This window comes from Channa argus, chromosome 23 (genome assembly GCF_033026475.1).
Source record: "Channa argus isolate prfri chromosome 23, Channa argus male v1.0, whole genome shotgun sequence".
Classification (NCBI taxonomy): domain Eukaryota; kingdom Metazoa; phylum Chordata; class Actinopteri; order Anabantiformes; family Channidae; genus Channa; species Channa argus.
In genome coordinates, this window is record NC_090219.1 from 8,657,492 (window position 1) to 8,682,427 (window position 24,936).

Here is a 24,936-nt window from a genome sequence, read left to right on the forward strand (position 1 = left end):
ACAGATCAGCGATGTGGATGCAGTATTTTGTGTCTTTTTTTTTTTCGACCCTTCTGTGTGTCACGTCTGGGAGCTGTGGTACTGTTGGTGTTTTACAGTCACCGATGCACAGTGCTGCAGGTCTGTGAAGTAAAAAAAAACACAGAGAGAGAGAGAGAGAGAGATTTTTCAGGGAACATAATTCCTAGTGTCTTGCTCAGAATTCGTGAAACAAAAAATGAAATTAGCTTCACTTAGCTGTGTATTAAAATTTCAGTAGAAAAAGTGACAAAACAATTCTCAGCTTTTTTGCTTAATTCCTTAAATAGAAACTTAAGAGCTGAGCTAAAGGACCCTAAGTGAACTTGTTGTAACTAACTCCTCTGTGGAGGATGAGGAGTCCGTCCTTCACCCACTGTGACCAATTATTTATGTAGATATTTTACACTTTGATTCACATTCTATCTTTGCTTGAGTTACATTTTCTTTTCTCTCTACCAAGTATTGACCTGCCTGTCAGTGGCTATGCAAACCCACAAATGTGTTTTTTTAATTCAAACAGAGATCCCCAAAATAGGAAATGAGTCGAGTTAATTTTGGGGGGGAAAAATATGGAGCATTTTTACATTTTTGGTTAAATCATTTTTCACTTACTTTTACTTTATTGATTGTATACAAACACTATATTTAGTTGGTTATGTACGTTTCTTCCCCACTGCTTCAGTCAGTCAGAAGTTTTTAGTAGACTACTGCGGTGTGGCTTAAATGTCTCTCATCCACACTGAATGATGAAGATGGTGAACATTTTCAAAGCTTTCACGCAGTGTAGCAAACATTTTAATGAATGTGAATAAACAAATTAGTGATTTCTCCAATTCTTTGACTGATTTAGATGCCGAAAACGCCTCCAGTGCATTACAGTTTTGGACTTAATTCCATCCAATAGAGCATCTAAAGGATCAAACCTTTGCCAGTGTCGGCACCAGCATGAAAACGTCTCCCGCTTTTGTCTTTCATCCATTGCCATAGCTTATACACCATCCCTCACTGCCAAACCGCCCGAGCCACAGCTCGATGAGGTCATCTGTGTAGCCAGCATCGGACGGGCCCTGAAAGCTCTGCTTAATCTGATATCATTGGCAGAGAGACACTTAACCAGCTCCATCTCCGACCAAGCAATTTCGAGGTGTTCAACGGTGCTGTCGTGTCTCAGCCTGTGTCGGCTTCTCAGGGGCTGTTCACAGAGCTGAGTCCTGCTCAGTTTATATATGTGAAGTCTTTATAGAGCTTGTGCTTGGGACAGCGTTTATAGAGCACGGCGATATGGTTGTAACCCTGAAACGATCTAGAAGTGAAGCCACGAAACCACGTCAGCACTTGAGGCCGAGGTAGAGCTCATTTACTTTTATGTTAAGTAGACTGTGTTCTAGTTGTGGTCTGGCTACTGAATTACTGTGTGTTGGAAGTGGAGGAAATGAGCTATCATTCTCTGGATCTGAAAAAAAAAATTAGTTATTAATGACATATTGAAAATAATAAATAATGCAGTGTAAAGATGCTATATAGTGATTTATGTGACGGCCTCATTTGTTTCACCAGGCAAATTAGCAACAGCAGCTGTGGATGATATTTAAAATACAGCGTAGGGTTTCAGACACATATGATCACACTGTCTTTCTCCATTAAATATGCATTACATAGGCTCGGGCCTCTGACCTTGGCTTGGAAGACAGCGCGCATCATTTCATCTTGGAAAAAAAAAAAAAAAGACCGACTGCCAGCAATTACAGCATGTTAATTGAATATTCACTTTCATCTGTTAGAAAATCACAGAAATCTGCTCTCAGTGCTTTTGTTGGGGCTCTTCTGGTGGAGGGGGAAGTACTGGATTTGAAAAACCATCTGTGAACTGCTCTACTGAATCTCTTAGAGACAAGGGCAAGAAAATATTGAAGTTGATGACACCCACCTGAAGAAACAGGTGAATACACAAATGAATTGGTTCTAAGTCTGTTGTGAGTCTGAAGAAACACAAACACCTAAACAGTCACTTTTCTTTCACAGAAAACACTCTTTATTCAGTCTGTTGTAGTAGGAGTTTGAGTAGTGTCTGTATTAGAACAGCTGTTGTACTGTGAATGTGTATGTGATGAGGAAGAGGAGGGGGCTTAAAAGCACTGTGCCTCCCTTTACCCCCTGTAGCCTCAGTAGCAACAGTTTACACAGAGATGGTGCTGGCGATGCTGCTATATTACGTCGGAGCGGCACCGGCTTTGACCCCCTCAGTCAAGCAACACAGGACAGGGACAAACTTTTTACAGGTACAAACACACATTCAGTAGCTTCCTAATGAAAAGATCGATTTTAATTGTTGTGCTCGCTTTTTATTTTCTTAAAATTTTTACCAAAACCTTTCCCGTTCCACCCGCTGCCATAAAATAAATAAACCTTTGAGGTTGTGTTTATTTCCATATCTAATTGATTTTCAAGAAGCTACTGAGTCGTGCCATAGTCTAACCAGTGTGGGGAGGACATTGTTTTTGAAGATCACACCTGCGAAGCTGCACAACCTTCGTGTTTATTGCATCTGCAAGTTCACGTTTCTTTGTTCTGAACAATTTCTGCTTGCATCAACTGAAGCATGAAGCATTTCACGGTCATATTTACGCACTCGCCGCACCTGGTTTAGGTTAAAGAAACACTGCGGTCTAGGTAATTACTGAACATGGTGAAAATTACTTGAAGCACAAGATACGATATGTGTGTGTCTTGTTAGCAGTTAACCAAAACCACAATATTTCCCTAATGTTAACCGTATGTTAATTCAATGTGACGACACGCCAGCAGTATGCAAATTCCAACCAAATATTATTCACTCGTGTGAGGCATGAAGTGTAATTCACGTCCCTTTAAAAAAATGTTCGTCCCACTCAAAATATAACAAATGGGGGCTTCTACGAAACGTGTTGCACAGTAACTTCCCTATTTAAATAGAGTTGAAATAAAATGAAGAAAATCATTTTAATGCAGAGACAATTGTCCTATGGTTGGTTAAGCTTTTTTTAATTAATATACCTCCACTCGTACACACTATCACACATGTTCAAACACCCAATCACACATGAGACGAGGTTCAGCTGCCTGCCCACAGAAAAGCTCACAATTCAAACTTATTAGCACTTTAATCTGTAATATTAAGTCATTGCTTTGTGAAATGTATAAGTAAAAAGCTTGTGCAACATTTATAAAATATTATTATTCTTTGTCAACTCATATCTCCTTACATCTTTTGCAGCGATAGAAAAAAAAAAAATCACACAACATGTCATTCAAAATCTAAATTCCCCAGAGGCATAAAACAGCTGTTGCCAACCTAAAGTAGTGTCAAACATACTCAGGCTTGTTAGACATATAAAACCTAAAGGCTACGGATTCCCGAGCTGTTACATGATACACTCCATCATAACTGTGGACACAGACAGTTAACACAAACACACACACACACACACAGTCCAGCGGTTTGCTACTGTCTGCAGTTATGGGCAGTGATACAAAAAAAACAAATACAATATTGCTGCCTGCTTGTCTGCAGGAGAAACAATCTGTCCACAAATCCCCCGAGATGGAGAGGAAAGAGACGTGGGTGTGAGTGTGTGTGTGTGTGTGTGTGTGTGTGTGTGTGTGTACATGTGTGTGTGTGTGTCTGAGATGGGGGCAAGACCTAAATGGAGAAGACGTGCTGTGGTGGCCTGTTAATAGTAAGGAGGCTCACAGGAGCATAGAAGTTGAAATGAGTGTGAGTGCGTGTGTGTGTGTGTGTGTGTGTTTTGTCCTGAAAGTGCTTGGTTGTGTAAATGCCCCCGTTTTTCTCTGTGTTTGATTACGTACATAGAAATGTACTGGTTAAAGCTTGTGCTATCACACTTCTACTCTTCTGAGGACCACTGTGAGGGCTAAACCTGCACAGACTGAGAGTTTAACTGCAGCCCAACACATGCACTGCACAAAGGCTGTACAAGGCAGTGCCACTAGAGAAAACAGAAAAAAACACACTCACTTTATTAGTTACACCTGTTCCACTGCTTGTAAATGCAATTATTTAATCAGCCAACACCATGGAAGCAACTCAAAACTTCTAGGCTTGTAGACATGGTCAAGATGATCTGCTGAAGTCCAATGCGAGCATCAGAATGCTGAAGAAAGGGGATTTACGAGACTTTAAATGTGGCATGGTTGTTGGTTCCAGATGGGTTGGTCCCAGTATTTCAGAAACTGCAGATCTCTAGGTTTACAGAGATGGTTGTAGGGGGAAGAAATCATTAGTAAGTCAAATAAAACCGTTTTAAATCAGAGTGAAGAAGAGCCTCCCTGAACGTCCATCTTCTGATGGATTCTTCCAGCAGTTATAACTCACAGAGTTAAAATCATCAACTGGTTTCTAGAACTTGACAATGAGTTCACTGCATTCGAGTGGCCTCAGAGTCACCAGATCTCAATGCAGTCGAGCAACTCTGGGAAGTGGTGTAAGAGGAGATTTGTAGAGACGCCTTAGACGTGCAGCTGACAGACATGACGCGAATGCGTGATGCTATCATTTTTATTTTTGTAGTTCATTAAAGGTAAAGGCTTCGGCGTGTCACCAAGGGTCCTGGTACATTTATTTGGTCTAAATGTGTGTGTTTATACAATATGTGTTTGTTCATGAGATGTTCCCACAGACTTTCTCTGCTGAAAATCCTCCACTCCACCACTGCTCCAGTCGTCTAACTCTGACAAACTCACACTCACACACTCACACACACACACACACACACACACACATACAGACTAAAATGCAAAAATGCCCTTTTGAGCTAACAAAAAGCTACTGTCTGCCACGCTCGAGTTAATTTAGTGAAAGATTTTCTTCATTTTCATATTCATCTTTTACTTCCAATTGTGAAAATAAAAGGAGAGAAATTGCAGCCCCGAATACACTGAACACGTGCTCAAGGCCACAAGTCTTGAGACTAAACAGAGCAGTTTGAACCCGGCTGCAGAGCATTTATTTATGAGTCAATTCTGACCCACACAGTGCAACCCCCTGTCGTCTCGCAAGCCCTGAACAAATTAACGTGCACTCAGGCAACAGCTGAACAACTTCATGGCGTCCACCTGGAATTCTGTTGACCAGAAAGAAAAAAATGTGCTTTGTTTTACCTAGAAGGTCTGTGAAGGTGAAATTTACAGTATATACAAATGCTGTAAGACCAAAACTGTCTCCATCACTTTATTTCCCCTGAATGAGCTACACAATTATGAAACACCAGCATAAAATGTGAAGTTGCTTCGGTTTTATTAAGATGGGGCTGCTGGCTACACCGAGAATGTGAAGCTGTGTTAGGGGACGTGGGCGCCATCTTGTGAGGTACGGGATGCAGTTCGTTTACCTGTGCCTGCCACGGGGGTCAGAATGGGTTAGCAGCATATAGTTTATTCGACTAAATCAAATTGTTCACATTCGATAGCTCGCAAGAACAAGCAGCAGTGTTTTTGTTTGGAATAACTAACAATAAATGCATACAGTAATTACACAAAGTGCACAAAGTGGGTCAAATCAGCCGTCTCCTTAGTCACATAGATCTTGTTTCAGTTTCACGTTCATTTGACCACTTTGCTTTAATTACTAGAAAACTCTCTGTTTTTATGATCTTCACCCTCTGAAAACATGTGCAACACAGACTAGTTTCAGTTACATAGTTTTTTTGGTGGAGTACTTCTACTTGATGTCAGTAGTTTGTACTTCAGTTTGTATTTTTTCAGGCTAGTACTTGTATTTTTACTGAGTTTGTACTTCTACCACCTCTGATGAAGGATGCAGGAATTTTTTATTAGGTGCAAGTGACCGGAAGGAAAAATCGCTTCATTTTCTGTGTAAAAACTTTTAGATGACTAACAGCCGATGAACGTTGAAGGTTTGGAGGAACACGAAACCGACCTGGGTGAATTATGAGAAAGCACAACAAGGACAAATTCAAAGGTTCATGAATGTGTACGAGCATAAATAAGTGTCTCCCGAGTTAATTTTGTATAAATTACAGCAACAATGCTATGGGCAAGTGGAAGCTATACAGCTCCAGGTCAGTTATGGACTGGACAAGATTATTACTTCTATGTCTTCATTAGTACCTTTATCTGATGTTTCCCCAATTTCCCCGCACATTAAAAGGGTAAATCCCTTTAATGGGGGAGGACAACAAATTGCTTATAGCTCACTGAGACAAATTTGCGATTTGAAAATTGGGCTATATAGATAAAATTCAATTTAATTTTCATCTCACAAGTTTGTTTCATGGCTTTGAATTGGAGACAGACAAACACAATATGTACAAATGGGTTCTTAACACACCTCAGAGAGACATCGTGCCGCGTATTCTTCACGGAGCTGTTCATGTTTGGGGATCCTTGAAAATAGCCCTGCCCTCCTAATGATGGAGTCCTTAAACCTTAGATCAGCTTCATTTGAAAAGCACGTCTTTATAGTATAGTAAAAGAAAAAGTCCACTGTTTTACATCTTACATCACATTTAATCTCTTGCTCAAGCAATTTGAAAGTGTCACATAGTAATTTCAATTTTGCAAAAGTAAGATCTACCATACAAAGGTAAGAAATCAGTTTGAAAGGAAGAAGAATTTAAATCACTTCATTTAAGGCTTTTTTTTTTTCTAAAATAAAAAGGCCAACAGAGAGAAAAAAAACTTGCCCGAGCCAGATGCCAAAGATGTGACACATAAAATATTAAAGTCTCCTGAGAATCACAGAGAAGTGTCTTCTTATGGCAGACTGCAAATCCTGTGATCCCTTTTTTTTTCCTACACAAAATGTCTGTGATTTACGGTTTAGGACACTGAAGATGACATGGACACGAAATGTTGTGCAGCTTGGACTTTTTAGGGACATGTTCATGCATTTTCCATAATAATAAAGAATTACTCATATTCATGAGAGACCACTTTGGTCCAGTGGTTCATCTTCTACCATTTAATTACCTGATTGAATTTATAATAGATGAAAACAATATGGATGAGACAATATACATACAGAAGATGATGAAGAGAGGAGAAAGTACATTTCAAGTACTTCAGAAAGTGTGAAAACCTGAAAAACCCAGCTACAATACTTGGGTCTCATGGTTGAGGTCGAACCAAAACAATATCAAAGAAACCTGTGTTTTTCGGCCGCCTGTTTAGTTCTCCTCTGCGTTGATACATATTTCATTGGGTCTCAACAAAGCCAGGCAGGAGCATATTCTATCACAAAGGCCTCTGAACACAGTCCCACGTGTATGCTGGACAACACACACACACACACACACACACAAGCAGCTCAATTGTCTCAACACTGGCTGGGAGTGAAACAAGTCCAGGCTCTGCCTAAGTGCCCTTAGGTGAAAAAGAAGCTCCAGAGAAAGCAAGAAGACCCTCAATTGTCTCTCCAAGGAGAGGAAGGCTTATAGAGAAAAAAAGTGAGTGTTTTTATCAAAGAGATGACAATACAAAGGACAAGTTTTGCAGATGAGAAGTTTTGAAGAGCTGAGAGCTTGAAGAGCTAAGAAGAGCTGGAAACTTTGCCGCATTTGGGACTGAGAACGCTTTTATAAGCTATAAGAGTAATTACATGAATGAATGAATGTCAAAGTGTGAAAAGCTGAAATTATGATGCCAAGTCTTTCTAACTCGCACAAATGCAGTTCAGTGCTGCTTCTCATGCAGACCCAGAATTTTTGGAAAGTTGGAGGCTTAATAGTAAATGTCCCTTCTGGTTTTATGAAAGGCCTGGTGCTCCATGGAGGACCAACAGATACTAGACCCCTGGGTCCGCCTTCTCTTCACCTCTTCGTTTCTCTGTGAACCTCTGTCAAAGGCTTCTCTCAACCCTTTGCCCGCATTTGTGACAAGACAGGTGTGTGAGTGTGGTTCCTCAGAGATAGCTGGAGGTCAGGGGGGGCCCTCCGGGGAACTTTATCGGCATGGACCCCGAATGTGGTTTTTGGCTGCTGTTTCGGTGCTGTAGCAGTGTTGACTGCAGCCTGTTCAGTTACAGTAAAGGATCTTGATTCAATGACTCTTTAAATATAGGTATTAAAAATAGTTTCTTCTCGCAGATTCTTAACAAAATCTATTAACTAATAAATGATCACAAAATATTACTGGTAAATTTTTTTACAATCTGCTCAAACTTTACGAACTGTACCAATTATGTTTCATGTCATGTTGCTACTGTAGGTAACATTGGCCTTGCTTTTACAAAAATACTATGACGTCTTTGCCATAATTTTTACTTTTAAAATCTGGACTATACTTGTACCTTTATGTTATCAATAGCATCAAATTGAGTACTTTTTTTTTTCACTTGTACTTTTTATTTTTAGGTACTTCAAGTTAAGTAAACTGGTTTTCAAACTGTTTTGCAATCAAGTTCCACCAGACAACAAAAAGTCTGTTCGTAAAATATCAGAGGCGACTTCAAGAACGTTGCTTATTGCTTTTTCACAGCAAACTAAATGTCACTGCAACATCAAGAAGAAAAATGAAAAGTATTCATTGGCCACTACATGGATTCTGTCATTTTCTACAATAAAACCCAATGAAACTTAGATGATGTTTTTATTCCATGCATGGCATACAATAATGGTAGTTCACTTTAAATAAAAATCATGAAAAATCATTTTTAAACACCAGTACGCAACATTTGATATTAATCGCAAATTTGTTTTTATATGACTCTTAGTACTGTGCAGCAAATTTTACAGCAAGGGGCAAAGTTGCCATATGCCATAATTAGTTTTTCAAATACTAATAGTGGTCCTGTCAGTAAAAGTGTACAAATAACAAACATGCTGAAATGATGTAATAGTGAAAGACTTAGTGTAATAATTTATAAATGGCTATCCACAGTAATTCAATTGGCTGCCCACTATAAACATTGAAAATGCAGCTGGTTTTTAGAAACCAACATTGAAATGAATTTTGGGAACTTTCATAAGGCATTTTCTGTGTTTCCGCTTGTGTAAACTTTCTCTGTTCTCTGAAACTCAAAATGATTTGGAGCAAGAACAAAGAAGAACAAAAAAGCACAATGGCATCAAGTGCGTTGTTTTCGCTATCAAAACGTTGCACCTGATCAAACGTCGTCCTCCGTTGAATAAAGTGATCAAATGACATTCATTGCATTACATTTACATTTACATTGCATTTACCTATAGATGCCACATAATCAGTCCATCAGCTTAAATCCACTATAAAATTTGGGAAACGTTCTCAGGACACAGGAAGTGACAAGCAGGGATTTCCTGTGATGTTTTGGCATGAAACTGCTCATTAGTTCTGTCTGTGTCATGAAACACTACTTTGTGTACGTGAATTCAGCTCAGCTCTATCAGCACTCGGTGTGCAGGCTGTCATACAAAGCTCTCCTCCATATTGGAGCACAGCAGGAAAGAGTCAACTAGCCGCGGTTTGATCAGCTGCTGGTGGTCGGCCGCCTCGATGCTGTCTGGACACCCTGCTGCCAACCTCCTCAAGGCAGCCTGGAGAGACACACACACATACACATTAGTATGCATGCGCTCAAACACACGTGCACATAACAAGGTCATGCTGTACAGTATGCAAACACGCACCATGAAATTATGTAAGTACACAAGCAATTACAAGGAGACAACTCACTGTACTAAATTCAGTCCTACAAGACCTGGAGCTGTTTCAATAACCCCGTGTTTATTTTATTCTCCACGTCTAATATCATTGGAAGAGTGGACGAGTAAAAAGCACGGTGTCTCGAACCCACTTAGCCAGGAGAGCCTCTAACATTTACATTTAAGACTACGCGTGAGCTGCAAAAGCAAGAGCAGCGTCCTTTGAAGGCACAAATTCAACACCTAAAAATACACTACTTCACCCGTGGCTAAAAGGATAAAATGGAATCACATTAATCTGAATGGGCGAATGACGAGTGTGGTTAGGGTGAAGAAGAGCGCATTTCTCAGTGCAGTAAGGCAGCCCAATTAAGCTTCGCACCCTTATACCCTTCAAACCTCCCGGTCAGCCTCAAGATCTGGTTTTAATTATTGTGTTGAGAATGATAAAGCGCAGGGAAGAGCAAGGATATTATTCATGATATGCACATATTTAAACGTGCAACATTTGAGATCATGTGAACTGGTCACCACGACTTAATTTTCAAACGTTGGCCTTTGGATGTGTTCCAACTGGTGCACTGATGTTCCACACACACACAGGTCTGCACAGTATATACGCACATACATGTGTAGATATACCTACCAGACACGCCACCAGCACTGAGTCGCTGTTATTTCTCTCAGTAGGGGAGCGACACAGTTCAATAAGGCGAGGAACGGCTAAAGACGGGAAAGGAAAAATTCTGTTAGCAGCTTATCCGTAGTTACTGAAATCAAACAGGTGCAAAGAAGCTGCGGCAGGTACTTGTTGTACTGCACAAAATACCACGGAGTTTTCAGGTAAATGTTCTACAAATGTGAGTGTACTTTTAACGAAAATCAAACAGGACTTCAGCTTCAGAAAAACCACACTCTGTTGAGGAGTGTGAAAATGTGAGTTTGCATGGAGAGCTGCCCATGAGAGAAGAGCCGTCTGTGGACACAGACCTTATGCACGTTGAAGTGAATGTTTCATCATGCAGTCACTAAATGAGGACCTCTGGCCTGTGGAGTTGATGCTATGTACATTTACAGTTCCCTCAAAGTCCTGGAACTGGTTCTCTCTTCAGTCTCCTCTTTAGCAGGTGAGACCATCGTTCTGTGCAGATGAGCTTGTATGTTTTGGATCATGAGAGCATCCAGTTCCTGCTCCACACTGTAGCCTTGGCGTCAGTACACATTATTCTCGGTCTCTCATCATGTCATCATATGGTGGATTGTGATACTTTCACCTCTGTTATGTAGCAAACATTTCAAATTGTTGTGTTGGCTGCGCCGAACATTTGCACAAAACCCCATAATTAGTTAAATTTCCTGATTTTAGTTGATATTTTCTCAAATGTTCCAGCACTTTAAATCACTTAAAATATGTGTGAGCTGAGGTGTTTTGTGTATTTAAATATCTAGATGCAAATAAATATGAAATAAAAATTTAAGTTCTGTAATCTTTAACCCAAATGTGTAGAACAAAAGCAAACGAGTTGGTCTCGTTGTTCAAGTGTATTTCCGGGGGGGGGGGGGGGGGGGATTGTAAATGAGTTTGATTTCCCTTTGGCCAAATTACCTGACATCCTCTCTCATTCCATCCTTCCAAATGTTTCCCACAATTTCTCTTGGTAGTGTTAGTTTTTCAGTACCTTTCAGCTGGATGGCAGTGTGAGCCACATCTGGGTCCCTGCTCAGACGGGCCAGTGTGACTGCAGCTTTCTGTTGGACACGCTCACAAGCGGCCCCCTCAGATGGACTAGAGGATGATGGCTTTTCTCCCAGCAGCAGCAGCAGTCGCTCGATCCCTAAAAGACGCGATACACAGTTCAGAGTAGCCAGGAAAGAAACCAGAGGAATCAAATATGTCAGCGAGGATAGAAAGAAGCATCACAGTCAGAAATAAGACAAAAATAATGCATCAAATTCTGAGACAGATAAAAAGGACAGTTTAATAAGGGGACACAACAGTGCCGAGGGGAAATTTAAAGGACCCAGACATTAAAAACATGATTGTCAAAAATAATCTGAACTTAAAGTGCAGTTAGAAATAACTTTGCACACGTGCTGAGGCTCACGGCATCTTGCAGTTCAATGTGCAAAGTGACTTTAAAATAAACCGTGCAGATTTTAAAAGGGATGATTTTTAGCAACTCTGTCTCTTTTGTAAATCAGTAATTGTGTCACTCGCTGTTTCCACTCACTGCTTAATGTTATATTTAAGCCCCCTCAGTTGACTTCACACACGCTACCTAATGCTGCCATCTTCAGGATGAAATAAGATTTGCATTGATTTTCTTGTATAGATGTCACAAATTCATTTGTGGCTGATGTATTTCTTTCATTCATTGGCCACAAAACAATGTTTAAAATAATCATACGTAGCAGTAAACAGTTACAGTCGAAAAATAAATGACCTTGCTCTTGCAAAACTTCAGACGCACACTGCTCCAAGACGGAGAGATTTGCCAAGATTGTCACCACCTGGGATTGAACCAACGAAAAAAATGAAATAAATAAAAAAAAAACGTGAAAGAAATGCAAATGTTACTGAACTGTAGTTTATGTAAACACCTTTGCTAAAGAACAGCCGCTGGATTTTTCCAGCCTGGATACACTTAAATGCAGATGTGTACCTGGTCTTTGGAGTACGGCGTGTCAACTCTTTGGCGGTCTTTGCAGGCCTGCAGCAGGATGTGGATGGCATTAAGCTGCAGAAGAATCTCACAGGCCATGCTGTCAAAGAAGGTGATGTTGGCCAATGCTGCAGAGGCCAGAAGGAACACTTCACCACAGGAGGCGCTCTCGCACAACTCTGAGAGAAGAAGGCCTCACTGTAAGTACAGCGGCTCCAACAGACAGTAGCACAGTGACACACAGACACACACTGCAAGTAAAGCAGCAGGTTTTAACAACCTGTCGAATTACAGAAGGTTATTCCATCGTCCAAGTGTTTAACATAAAGAGGAGGGACTGATGAGCCAGAGGGTGCAGGGTTTTTTTTATTATCTATTCGGTTCACTGACAAGCTGACACTCTTTTTAAGGAAAGACGAAATTGCATCCACACAGTTCATCTACTCCTGGAAGCTGCCCAGCACAACCACAAGTTAGTGAGCAGCTGCACTTAATAAGGTGAAATTTAAGGGCTTTGCAGCCCAAGCTGCTTGATCCCCTTATATTCAGTCCTTACATTCAGTCATAAGCTCGCTTCTCTAACCACCATCCAATCAAAATCTACCAAAAAAAGCAAATTCTACAGTATGAGACACATAAAACTAGCTCCTATAAATATTATAAAAAGTTCCTACAATAAAGTACTAATGTCATAGTTTTTAAGGTTTGACCAGTTACCTTTAGCTGTTTCTACGATCAAACCTCATAAACATGTTTCTCCACACAGTCCAGATTCAGTTAAAGGTCAGAGCCATGTCCACTCACTGATGAGTGCAGTGACGATGTCCTGCATGCTCTCCAGGAAGCTGGCGAGGTGCTGTGTGGACGTGTGGTGAGGCGAGGTGATCTGAGCCACGACCGCCGCGGCCTCAGCCCTGGCTGCTTCCATGCTGCTTTCATCCGTCAAGATATCTGCTAGGCAAAGGATCCCATCCACCTATATGTGAGGTACCATGTACAATAACAGACATTATATTGGATATATGAATAGACGGGGATACTTTCACACCGTATTATGTCATGGTTATTGCATTGTTGCTCAATAATGAATTTCGCCTCATGCTTTTGTCCTTTTACTCATTTTATTTATTTCCAGTGAAATGTCTTTCATTGCGGATTTAAAGGAATTTAATCGGACCTGTTCACATCAATAAAAATATAGCCTTCCACAACAAGGGCAATGGCTTCTACGCTGGAAATACCAAGAATTTAATTACCCTTTGGCACTGAATATGACATTGCTGAGAAAAGAAAAAAAAACATTTTATCTCTGATGATTGAATTTAATCAGAGCAATAAATGATAAAAAAGTCATTTTTTAAATAAAGCCTGTTTCAGATGAATATGTTAATTTAAGCAGGGTATTATTTTACAGGCCCAAATTAGTTTCACTGAAGTGTCTGACGTCGGTAAGCGTCCATGGTGTCAGCTTGGTGTCCCAATTCAAACACACCACTTCCATTTTTTCGACCGTGCCTCTTAAAAGCTCATGTATCGGACTGGCATTAACCCAGAGCGTGTGCATCATGAGGTCTGAGGAGGAGGAGCGCAGGACATGCTATTTGGTTTAAAGAAAAGTTTTCTCACAGAGTCATAGCGATGTCATCTCTGTGTTAGTGTGTGACTTGGTATTATAGCACAGAGGCAACAGAAAAAAAACCCAGAAGAGATCTTCATCCACTTGGAGGCAGTGTTGCACAGTCCATCAAACGTTACTGTCAATCTGAATCTGCCAGCGGTAGTGCTTGTCAAAGTTTCTTCATGTGGATAAGTGTTAAAACTCAGAACACACACACAGTGAGATTTACTCATACTACAAATGAAAATGTATGGTCATCAATTGCAGCTGGTTTCCACGGTAACAATGAACTCCTATAAATTATCCATCAACTGCAAACTGCCACTGTTACTTTTAAATCACAGACAATAACACAATAGTGTGAAAACTGCTAATTAATGTTTGTGATGCTCTGTTACCATCAACCAACATCCTGAAGTAGGAAAAAAAAAAAACTTTAGGGACAAGCATCCAGAGTGAGGCAAACTGTCAGCTCTCAGCCAGTCACACCTGTCAGTCTTATCTGCTGACGAGCATCAGCACACCAAGCTTCACAGGGCAATTCCCTATTTTTGTCTCCGTGGACGTCAGCGGCACTGTTCCAACGCGACCCACTGACGTGGAACAATCCATGTACCACATCCCATCGCTCTCTTCCCCACCCGCCTTTATCTGCGCCTCCTCCCTAAAATAGGATATTCCCCAACACCTCTTTTAGGCTACCATGCAGTGGATGTCTCTCATTCAGTTTACTCTCATTTTTTAAGATTATAATAAAGTGTTAAAGTCCCCCTGTGGCAGGTTAAGGTTTTTGCTTCATGTCAATCTTATGTTTGCAAGTAGGTTTTGCTCAGCGAAACTACAGTGCATCACTATTGCAGGAACAAAAGTGGCAAATCTTGCAGTAAAACTAAAAAATGTGCACAAATTTGTCTCGGGAGACGAGAGATTAATGGTTAAATAACCATTAATAAGAGGCAAATAGAAACATTTGAGCTAACATATATTGTCTGCTTCCCCTGTGTGTGTAACATGTCTCATGTGGGGTACATCAAACCATGCTGTGTGTGTTGGACTTATGTCATGTCAAATTAGCCGCCAATCAACCCCCGTGTACAGTAGAAGCTCATTTAGTTCTTTCATATTTACAAGCCCCTTTTCTCGATCACCCTTCAACAGTGACAGTTGTGTTTCTCAAGCCTGAGCAATCGCCGGTGAGCGGTTGGGAGCTCAGACTTGCCTGACAGCCTTTCTCTCGGGATGAGGCTGCTAATCTGGGGCGGACTTTGGTTCCCATTAAAGACTTTTCACACTTGGATGATTCGTGCTGTCCCAGCTGCTCTACATGTGAACACAGACACCGTTGTGGCATCATTATTCGCAGGAATCAGGTTATATTTGTCTTATCGTGGACGCCTGGTTAACACAGAGGCGGCTGTTGTTTATTTTAGTGGAGTTTTCTGTAGAGGAAAAAAAAGGATGAAGAAAGACTGATATTTCATTAGACTTCCTACTTCCTGCTTCACCTTCTTCACCTTCTCACTATATGGGACATCAGGAAGTCACATACAGTATAAAGATGTACTCAATTGTAAATCCTGACTTGTCCGTCTTTTTGTGCATTTAATGTAGAATTATATCATCACTTAAAAAATAAACGTTGTGTCCTCATTGTCTCCAGGTTTAAACGTAAACAGAAAGTTTAACTGTGGTTTCCCAGCACCGATGCCAATGAACTTATTTATGAAAATGTAATTAAGCAAATGGAAAGTTGGGAAACTCAACTACTTCAAAAGGTTCTTTAGTAGGAAAACCATAAAGCTTGTGCCAAAGTCAAAGTTTGCATCAAAACAACGTAGACCATGTAACATTAATAATTCAGTATTAGACACAGCTTCAGCTTATCGATGTACAAATCATCACAAGACTAAGAAGATGAGTGTGTGAATGCCAGAGAGACGAGGTGGCATGTTCACCTTGTCCAGTTGGTTTATGCCCTCCTCCACACAGCAGATTGAGGCCACAGTTCTCAAAGCATGAGCGTAAAGGTCTCTGAAGCGATCCTGCCTGCAGATCTTAAACAGTGCCACCACAGCTCCTTCCTGTGGAAGAAGGGTGAAATAAAGTGTGTGAACAAATTGGTAAAGTTTCTTTACAAATAAGATTAGTAATAACTCCATGGATTTATTGGGTAAATTCCTGAACTACAGGTTTTAATCCTTTAGACAAATGACCCTTGACCCACACACATTATGTCAAACTTGTTTTTCTGCTCCTGGTGACCTGTTTTTTGTCCTAAATAAATATACAACTGGAAACTATACGGTTCAGCTGTACGTCTTGAGCACATTGTGTTTTAATAGTGACATTATGACCGTTAAACACGGTTTGGCCTGACACTGAGGTCAAAGGCCACACATTCATTTGCTTTGGTGGCTGTGTTTTCCACCCACTCCATCGGTGGTGTAACACAGTGGTTACCTCACCTTCATACAGCTGCTCTCTCTGCTGCCTCACCCACAGTTTACACGTCCAGACTTCCATAACACCGAACGCTCAGGGGCCACAGTTTGTTTCTCATTCAGAACGTCCATCAACGCCACACAATTAGCCGCCCGTAGCAGCGTTCTCATCTTTAGTTTATTTGTCCAGTGATTGCTGTGTTCATTTTCTTTTCACCAAAGGCTGGTTAACTTCCACGGTGAGAGCAGCTCTTCTGAGGCTTTCAGGGGGCCTAACATTCACGGCACACTTACACACTATTCATCACAATGGGCTCTTGTCTTGAAGCTAAATAATGGATTGAACTGCTCCTTGCTGAGCTGCTGGGAGAGGAAACACATCCCGCAGTTTTAGGCCAATAGCAGGATGCGGGTTTTAAACAGTTCAAAAGACTCCAAATGTCTGCAGGATTTGGCCAGGTTTATTCGGCAAACCACTCCCACAATTTATCACGTTCGACCGAAACGGACAAAATATACATACTTCATGAATGGAAAACACTGAAGACTAAACACTGCAGAAAAATATGATTTGCTAGCCGTAATAGCTGAGCACTTTCTGTGGAATTATGTTTGGAGTAAACAAGCAAAAATAGCTGCTCTACTGGCTCCATGTCTGCACTACAGCACCCCTGTGACAAAAAAAAAAAAACACTTTCAGGTATTGAATTCTATTCACCGTGCAGATAGATAGAATTACCTGGAGGAAGACGAGGCCTGTAGGGACCGCCATTATCCTAATAAGCCCATTATACTGAGCTGGCATGTCTCATATTTTGCTAAGGCCGTGCTGCCAGAGCTTGGAGTGGCTAATCATCCTGCCCTCCAGCCTGACCGCTCCTCCCTGTTCACCACCTACGCGATATTGGACGACCGTACCTGAAAGAACTGCCAACGTCGACAGACAGTTTTTAGTAAGTCCAAAGAGGCAGATTCAAGCTGTGTTCAGCTAGTGATGAAGAGGCTGTTGATCCTGGTGTTTTTCTGTAAAGCAAATGTTGCTTTTAAAAGATAATGTTCAGTCTCTGGAGAATCTCCAGAATCTAGTCTTCTGCACTTTTCAGCTTCACTCCTTTGGTTTTAAATTATAATTTAGTCATAATTAGTTATGGTTTTTGTTTAAAAGGATCATGATCCCATTCATGGCCTAATTGTTTAAATGATTATAAGCTGGTTGAAGATGATCACATTGGTGGGCCTGACACTCTCAGAAGGGCAAAAATACTACAGCACCAAAGGACACGCCCATGCTATTGATTTGGTAAGCAAGGTCCTTCAGTCCTCCTCCAGCGAATGTTAGACTTTAGTTTGAGTTGTATGTTTCTGTTAAATTAAATAAACTGAACATAAACCCTGGTGGAGCTGGTCCAAGGCCAAGAGGAGGAGCACGAAGAACCTCACAGCAGCGATGTGGATCAGTGAACAAACAAATCACACAAATCAGACGTGGCAACTAAACTGATATTCAGGCCAGATGCCAGGAGTTCAGCGTCCCCGGCCAAAGTGAATGACAGTAAATGTAAATAAATGTACAGGGCCTTGCAAAAGACCACCACAAATACCCCTTGAACTTTTTTATGTTTTGTTACGTTACAACCAGAAACGTAAATGTATTTTATTGAAAAGCAGCTAAGAGGCCCGTGGTATCTCTGGAGGATCTGTTCTGTGAAACCTCAGAGGTTTGGTGGAGATCATTAGTGAACAAACAGCATCATGAAGTCCAAGGAACACACCAGTCACCAGGGATAAAGTTGTGGAGTAGTTTAAAGCACTGTTAAGAAGAGTGTGACACAACTGCAAACCGTCCACCTAAACTGACAGGCAAGGAGAGCACTGATCAGAGAAGCAGCCAATAGGCCCATGGTAACTCTGGAGGAGCTGCAGAGATCCACAGCTCAGGTGGGAGAATCTAAACTATTAGTCGTGCACTCCATAATTCTGGCCTTTATGGAAGAGTGGCAAGAAGAAAGCCATAGTTGAAAGAAGGCAGCAAACATGTGGAAGGAGGTTCTCTGCTCATATGAGACAAAGTTGAACTTTTTAGCCCAAATGCTACATGCTATGTGTGGCGGAAACCTTTTTCTCAGCAAGGACAGGGAAGCTGGTCAGAGTTGATGGGAAGATGGATGGAGCCAAATACAGGGCGTTCTTAGAAGAAAACCTGTTAAGAGTCTAGAAAAGACTTGAGACTTGGGAGGAAGTTCAACTTTCATCAGGACAATGACCCTAAACATACAGCCAGAGCTACAATGGAAGGGTTTAGATCAAAGCATATTCATGTGTTAGAATGGCCTAGACAAGGTCCAGACCTAAATCCAAATGTGAATCCAAAAGTGAATCTGCTCTATATGGATCCCAGGGAACATGAAGATATTTATTATTGCAGATGGTGCATTGCTTAGTAGAAGTAGTGATATTAATACAATTAATCTACAAAGTAACTTGTTTAGTAACTTGTCATTTCTGCATGTCCTTGTTAGTACAGAATGAGTTTTTTCTGGACAAAATGAATCTCATCAAATGAAGATCATATTATTAAAATGTTTTTAGACAATAATTTATCATGCAGACATTTAGACATTTTCCAAAATAAATGTTTTTCACTGCTTTTAAAACTGCTTTAACTAATATCTGCTAGACGTGTAAAAAAACGCAGCTGTTTGTTAGAAAAGTTGTGATATAAACTTTTTTTTGATTTCATGTTCACAGCTTGTTTCTGTGACCCTTTAGTGTCCGAAAGAAAACGTAAGCAGCTTTAAGTGCGTAACAGAATAAAGGCGATGACTTTATAACCTACCAACATTATTATAGTACTGACAAACAACAAGCACATTTAACAAAAGTCATCAGCTATTGTCATCACCCAAGTTGGCTTGATGTAAATGACAAGTTCATACCTAATTATCACACAATGCTCCAATTTTCTCTAAGGAGCTGCCATTGTCTTTAACTGTCTGTTACCCATTGTGCTGTTAAATGGTGTTACACTCCACCCATCTGGTGCTTCCAGCAGAATAAAACCATCTACAAACCAATTTAACCCCAGTCTGGATATATGCACCATGATTCATCTCTGTTTATCATGCTGCCTGCTTCGCTGCCACTTATTTATCCTAGCACCCATATCCTCTTCATAGCACTGCACATCACTCACTGAACACAGTCTGTCAGCAGCAACACTGGTAAAGAGAGGGAGGAGGCGGAAATATCAGGTCTCCTCCCGAGCATTTAAATGGCTAATTGCCACTGAACTGCATAAGTAAAGTATAGTCCTCAGGCTGCGGAAAGTGATAATGAGCGAGGAGGTCGGATATGAGCCAAATGATCCACATTACTGTAAAGGGTTTGTATGGGAGAATGTGACAGACAGCCTGTTAGAAGCTACTCAATTCAGATAGCAGGTGGACAATATCTTATATTGGCTACTCATTAGCAGCCACTGGCAGGCAGGTTTCTCTCAGGCACATCTCTGCGCAGAGAGAGTTAATAAAGGCCGGAGCCGATTGAAACGTAGAGACGACTGAGCAACCTGCATTTATGATCAATAGTAGCAGACAAAACTGATCTGACAATCTAAGAGCAAAGAGGTGTTGTGTGTTTTTCTTTGTTTGTGTGTGTGTGTGTGTGTGGACCAGGAAGAGTCTTATCAAGAGTATCCTGGCAGTGGCCAGCTAACTAATGGTCAATTGAGACTTGCTGTCTGGTCTTTTATGTCTTATCTCACATTGAAATTGCATTTTAGAGACATGCATAAAGAGATAGGTGCAGCTCTGCTGGTCTGCATGATGAACATTGGCCGATCGTAATATGAGTGTTTCTAGAAAGAAGCAAAGGGCAGAGATGTAATAGTAGAAAAAGGTAAAGATTTTAATACATCATACTGATGACTTGTCATTGACTTGAGGAGCCAAACCCAAATCCAAACCATGAGCAGGACAGTTTAACCATGACAGGACCACTTGCATGTCAATTGTACCTTTGCAATGATGCTGCAGAGCTGAGGTCCATCCTGTGTGAGGGACAGCAGGTTGCTAATGGCACCGCCGATGATGTGAACACTGTCCGATGATTCTATCTGTTTGATCAGGACCTGGAAGACGGCAAGGCTGTGAGCACTGTTTTCATTGACATACATGTACAAGCAATACATGTGAAGGTAGTTGATGTCTGTCCTTTTGGACATTTCCACAGTAGGGTGCCTAAATTTAGAGTTCACCACATTAAAACAACTTACATTTGACCAAATATTTCAAAGGAAGGATTTGGGAAGTATAAATAGTAACATTTACATTAAATGAATACCAAAAGAAACATTTTCACATTTTACATTTTCAGTCACAGGCATAAAATGCAACCTTCCATCGTCCATGTGAGCGTAATCATCGATTCTTTAAAGTAAAATAATAAATGTCTTCCATCTTAATTTTATAGCGCAATAGAAAGATCATCCTCCTTTTCTGTTAAACTTTAGCCGAATGAAGCGCGGAACCGTGAAACCATTGGTTTACCGACACGCACAAACACATGCAGGCCACATCCTGAGAAATGAAGCACAAGCAAATATGAAATCAAAACAAAAGTGATTGTAAGTCCAGTTTCAGGCCTGTTGCATACCTGGATCTCATTGGCTAAGGCCATGTCAATCATGTTGCTGAACGAATCACTGACGTCTGTAAGGATCTCGTGGATGGCTTCCCTCATGGATTTCAAGAAGAATTCTTCATCGGTGTGGAGACACCTGCAGGTGGGGTTAGTCAGGGCATTTACCAGATTCAACACAAACCATCTCGTCACTAATTATTCCTTCTGTGTGTTTGCTCAGTAGGTGTTTACCTCTCTGTAATATTTGTCAGCTCCATGCACTTTTCCAGCACAGACTTCTCATACTGCAGTGAAAGGAAAAGAAGAAAACCACTGAACAGTGATAAACACACAGAGAGAAGCAACACATAGATTAAAAATAAATATCGTCCGTTAGTTTTTCCTGTACAGAACAGTGTCCACAGAATTCACAGCATGTGTTTTGGGAAAATAGTGATTTGTGGATTCGTGTGAATTCATTTTATTTAATGGCGAGCGGATTTGGCCTGAAGGTTGGAGAACCAAGCTTGTGAAAAAAAAAAAGATTGCAGAATTCAATTTCTAACGAAGAAACGGAAAACAATGCTTGGTTCTTGATACTAGTGAGTAAAGTAGGTGAGTCTCCATGTCTGTCTTTAAGATAATTATACACTTCACTTTTGATATACTTTATTGAGCCCAATGGGACCTCGTGTTAATCACCGATCTTATCTCAATAACCTATAGACTGGGAAGTCTACACAAAGTGAAAGTGCTTTTTTTAGTGTAACAGCATGACAATGTCTACATTGTGTATTTACTACTGTATCAGGAAGTTTCAGTGCTTGTTTACAAAGGAGAGCAACCTTCTGCATTTCTGGTGGTGTGCTTCGGGCGGCACTGTATTCGTGCACCAGCGAACGGACGTGGCAGTTTGCCCTCACTGCCGTGCTGTGGACCCTCTGCCAGCGTCCCTTCTCCAGCCGCTGGAACATCTTGCCGAGTTCTGTGCTGACCACCAGTGCTCGGCGGAGGAGGGTCTGCAGGTTGTTCCTAGCCACGTGGTCCCCTGCAACCACCCCAGAGGCCACTATCAGCTCTCCCTGCTGGGAGTCCTCCTCCACCCCGATGGGCTTGGCCTGGAGGACGCACATGCACTCCACTTCTGTCATATGGCGAAGGTCCTCCATCCAACGCTGGACTGAATCGACCTGGAGAGACTGCATCCGGGTGCTGTGGGAGAAATGAAAACGGCACAATGTAGCAGGATGGATGATTTTGTTGGTTCGCAGAATTTACAGATCTTCTTCCTCCTTTAGGTGAAAATCAAGAAACAAGTCAGCACAGTTTGCTCAAATACACAGGAAATATTCAAATTCACCTCTAGGCTTTGCAAAGGGTCACTAATAAATAGCGTCCTGGTGAACATTACTCATGATCTGAGTAAGATTTGTTGTCAAAATAAAATTAACCACAAGGCTTCAAAAGGAAATGAAAGTCGATTAGTGCCGGCAAGCATGCAGCGTGTGAGCCAACAACTTTGTTATATGAGCTCTTCTAATAAAAAAACCCCACCTCTTCTCTCCAAAGTAAAATTCCATTAATGGCACATTATAAAATGTCAACGGCCACCAGAAAGTGCTGTGTTGAATCGAGAAACACGGCACCCTAAAATCAATGGCGTGTAATTGAGGTTAATTATGCACCAGTAACCCGCTGGTTTCCACGCTTCATGATTTAACGGATAATTCCTCTTCAGCACAGCTTCCACAATAGAGCAAACACTCCTTCCCACTTTAATCTCTCCCTGTGCTGACCCTGATGACGGCAGGTTTCAGGGGCCATGGCAAAGTCCTGCACCCAATGAGTCAAAGCTCCTTGAAAGTAGACGAGTCGATGGCTACAACAACCACCTCTGCTTTGAGTCAACACATGGGAAAAAAATCTCTAATGAAGCTTGCTATTTTCCTCTTGGCTCTCTGGGCATCATCTGCATTTTGTGGGAAATGGCAGCTCTCTGGAGACATTGGAATATTGCACTGGTATTGAGTATTCAGTAGTCAACATCTTAAAGACAAGTATGGAGTTTCGGCAATTAGCCAGAGCTGGTTAAATGGGACTGGATCTTTAACTCCAATTATATCCAATCCAGTATGAAACCATACAGAGGGCAGCTGTTTACTAAAGAAAATCAAAGTAAAGTTCAGGTGAGGTCAGGAAATGGCCTAATCAGCTCGACTGACACGTGAAGGCGTTGCCAGACTCCTGTTGAGCTGACAGCTTTATTATAGGAAGAAGAAAGGCACCTGGAGGAATGAACAATAATCTCACTTTAATATCTACTTCAGGTGTTTCTTGCACTTTTAATTAAAGTTTTACTTTAAAGATTTCTAATTAATATGTACGAAAACAATCCTCGGATATGGACTCATTACGGAACACAGATTTCCACACTCAGATGCACCTACCGTGTATGTATATAAAATGTTCATTCACTTAATCGCTCGGCGCATTCAGTTGGCTGAGGAGGTGGAATAACAATGCAAAAGTGGTCATCATCATCAATCTACTTCCTTACTGAGTGAGGAAGTTCACCAGTTCAAAACTCTCTGCCGCAAATAAATCATCCTCAATTTGGAAAGAGGATGAAGATGTAATTAGCTGTAAATGCGGCCTAGAATAAATAGCTGCACGGTGTTACACACAGTGTGGTAATCACGAATATGGAGCTTGTTCTGCTAAGTGGGGTAAATGGCCTTTTGGTGATCATCGTGACTTCTGAAAATGGATGAGATATGACTTTTAGTTTAACTCCAGGCGATTAAAGAAATCAATTTCTCCTAAATGTTCCCTGCAAATGAACATTTAGGAGAGTGAAACCCAGGTTTGTTTGTTTTTTTTTTTACATGTGATCAAACAGTTCGTTTTCTGACAGTGTGGCTTGTTAGAGACTATTCACCATAGAGGTGAATAACACAGTAAGTGAGTCAAATTTGTCACAAAGACCTTTGATCACTATGGAGCAGGTGTAGCAGTCGTGCACAAACTTGAGCGCCATTGGTTTTAGTACTTGCTGTGTCTTCACTTTCTTCACTGCTTGTGCCTCCGGATTACATGTCAAAACCTCATTGGGCAAGACACTGAACCCCAAGTTGCCCCCCCCTCAAAATCTGGTGCCAGTCCCTGCCGGAGTGACAAGGTGGTAGGGACCTGCTGTAGAACTTCATTAAATCGCTCTCATTTGAAATAGATACAATTTTATTATGCACATTTAAGTTGGTTTCTCTTTTTTTAGGTCACAATATTTCAGCGCAGTTGCAACCCTGCAGATTTTCCAACACGCTCTCATCCCACAGCATCCGCCAATGACGCTATGCAACAGCGGCGCCACCATTTAGCACCCTGGGAACAGCGGCGTCCGGTATTGGACACTCCAGGAGTGTCACCTATTGACACTGCGAGAACAACTTTATATAAACACAAAAACTGCGTTAGGGTTATGGAAAACAACTTCAGTGCAGGGTTACATAAAATAAATGACATAAAATCAAAACACTGCAAACAGTGACAACATGAACTTCCTTATTTGTAGTTGTCCAACTGTTTGCTATGATTGGTTTTGTAACTACTTGAAGTTAAAAATGGTAGATAACTTACCTATTTGACATTTCCAACAAGTAACAAACACTATTAGCACACTATTAGCCTATTAATATGGAATTTATTATTTCCCAAAAAATTAAATTTTAGTTTAAGTCATTTTTTTAAGTCCTATTTTAAGGATGTGCCCTAATATGGCCGAACACTTTTCGTGGCAGCTGCCCTCATCGATGTGTGTGTGAGTGTGAATGGATGAATGAGCAGCAACGCTGTAAATCTCTTTGAATAAAAACGCTACACGATCAGACTATTTACCATCACTCACTAAATTGGAAGGGATTGTTAAATGACATAATTTG

General features: G+C 41.0%; 1 protein-coding gene across 5 annotated transcripts in view; it reads right to left on the reverse strand.

Annotated features, from left to right (window-relative positions):
• Window positions 1-8,606: 8,606 nt before the first annotated feature.
• Window positions 8,607-24,936, reverse strand: part of LOC137108722 (protein inscuteable homolog) — a 40,561-nt gene continuing 24,231 nt past the window's right edge. For all 5 annotated transcript variants that reach the window (XM_067493686.1, XM_067493689.1, XM_067493688.1 and 2 more), the window contains 11 exons: window positions 21,844-22,210; window positions 21,251-21,303; window positions 21,032-21,155; window positions 20,394-20,507; window positions 15,893-16,018; window positions 13,124-13,295; window positions 12,320-12,498; window positions 12,101-12,167; window positions 11,336-11,491; window positions 10,303-10,379; window positions 8,607-9,548 (listed from right to left, as the gene is read on the reverse strand). In XM_067493686.1, coding sequence (XP_067349787.1) covers window positions 9,420-9,548; window positions 10,303-10,379; window positions 11,336-11,491; window positions 12,101-12,167; window positions 12,320-12,498; window positions 13,124-13,295; window positions 15,893-16,018; window positions 20,394-20,507; window positions 21,032-21,155; window positions 21,251-21,303; window positions 21,844-22,210 — 1,564 coding nt within the window. In that variant the 3' untranslated portion in view covers window positions 8,607-9,419. The remainder of the gene's footprint in view (window positions 9,549-10,302; window positions 10,380-11,335; window positions 11,492-12,100; window positions 12,168-12,319; window positions 12,499-13,123; window positions 13,296-15,892; window positions 16,019-20,393; window positions 20,508-21,031; window positions 21,156-21,250; window positions 21,304-21,843; window positions 22,211-24,936) is intronic.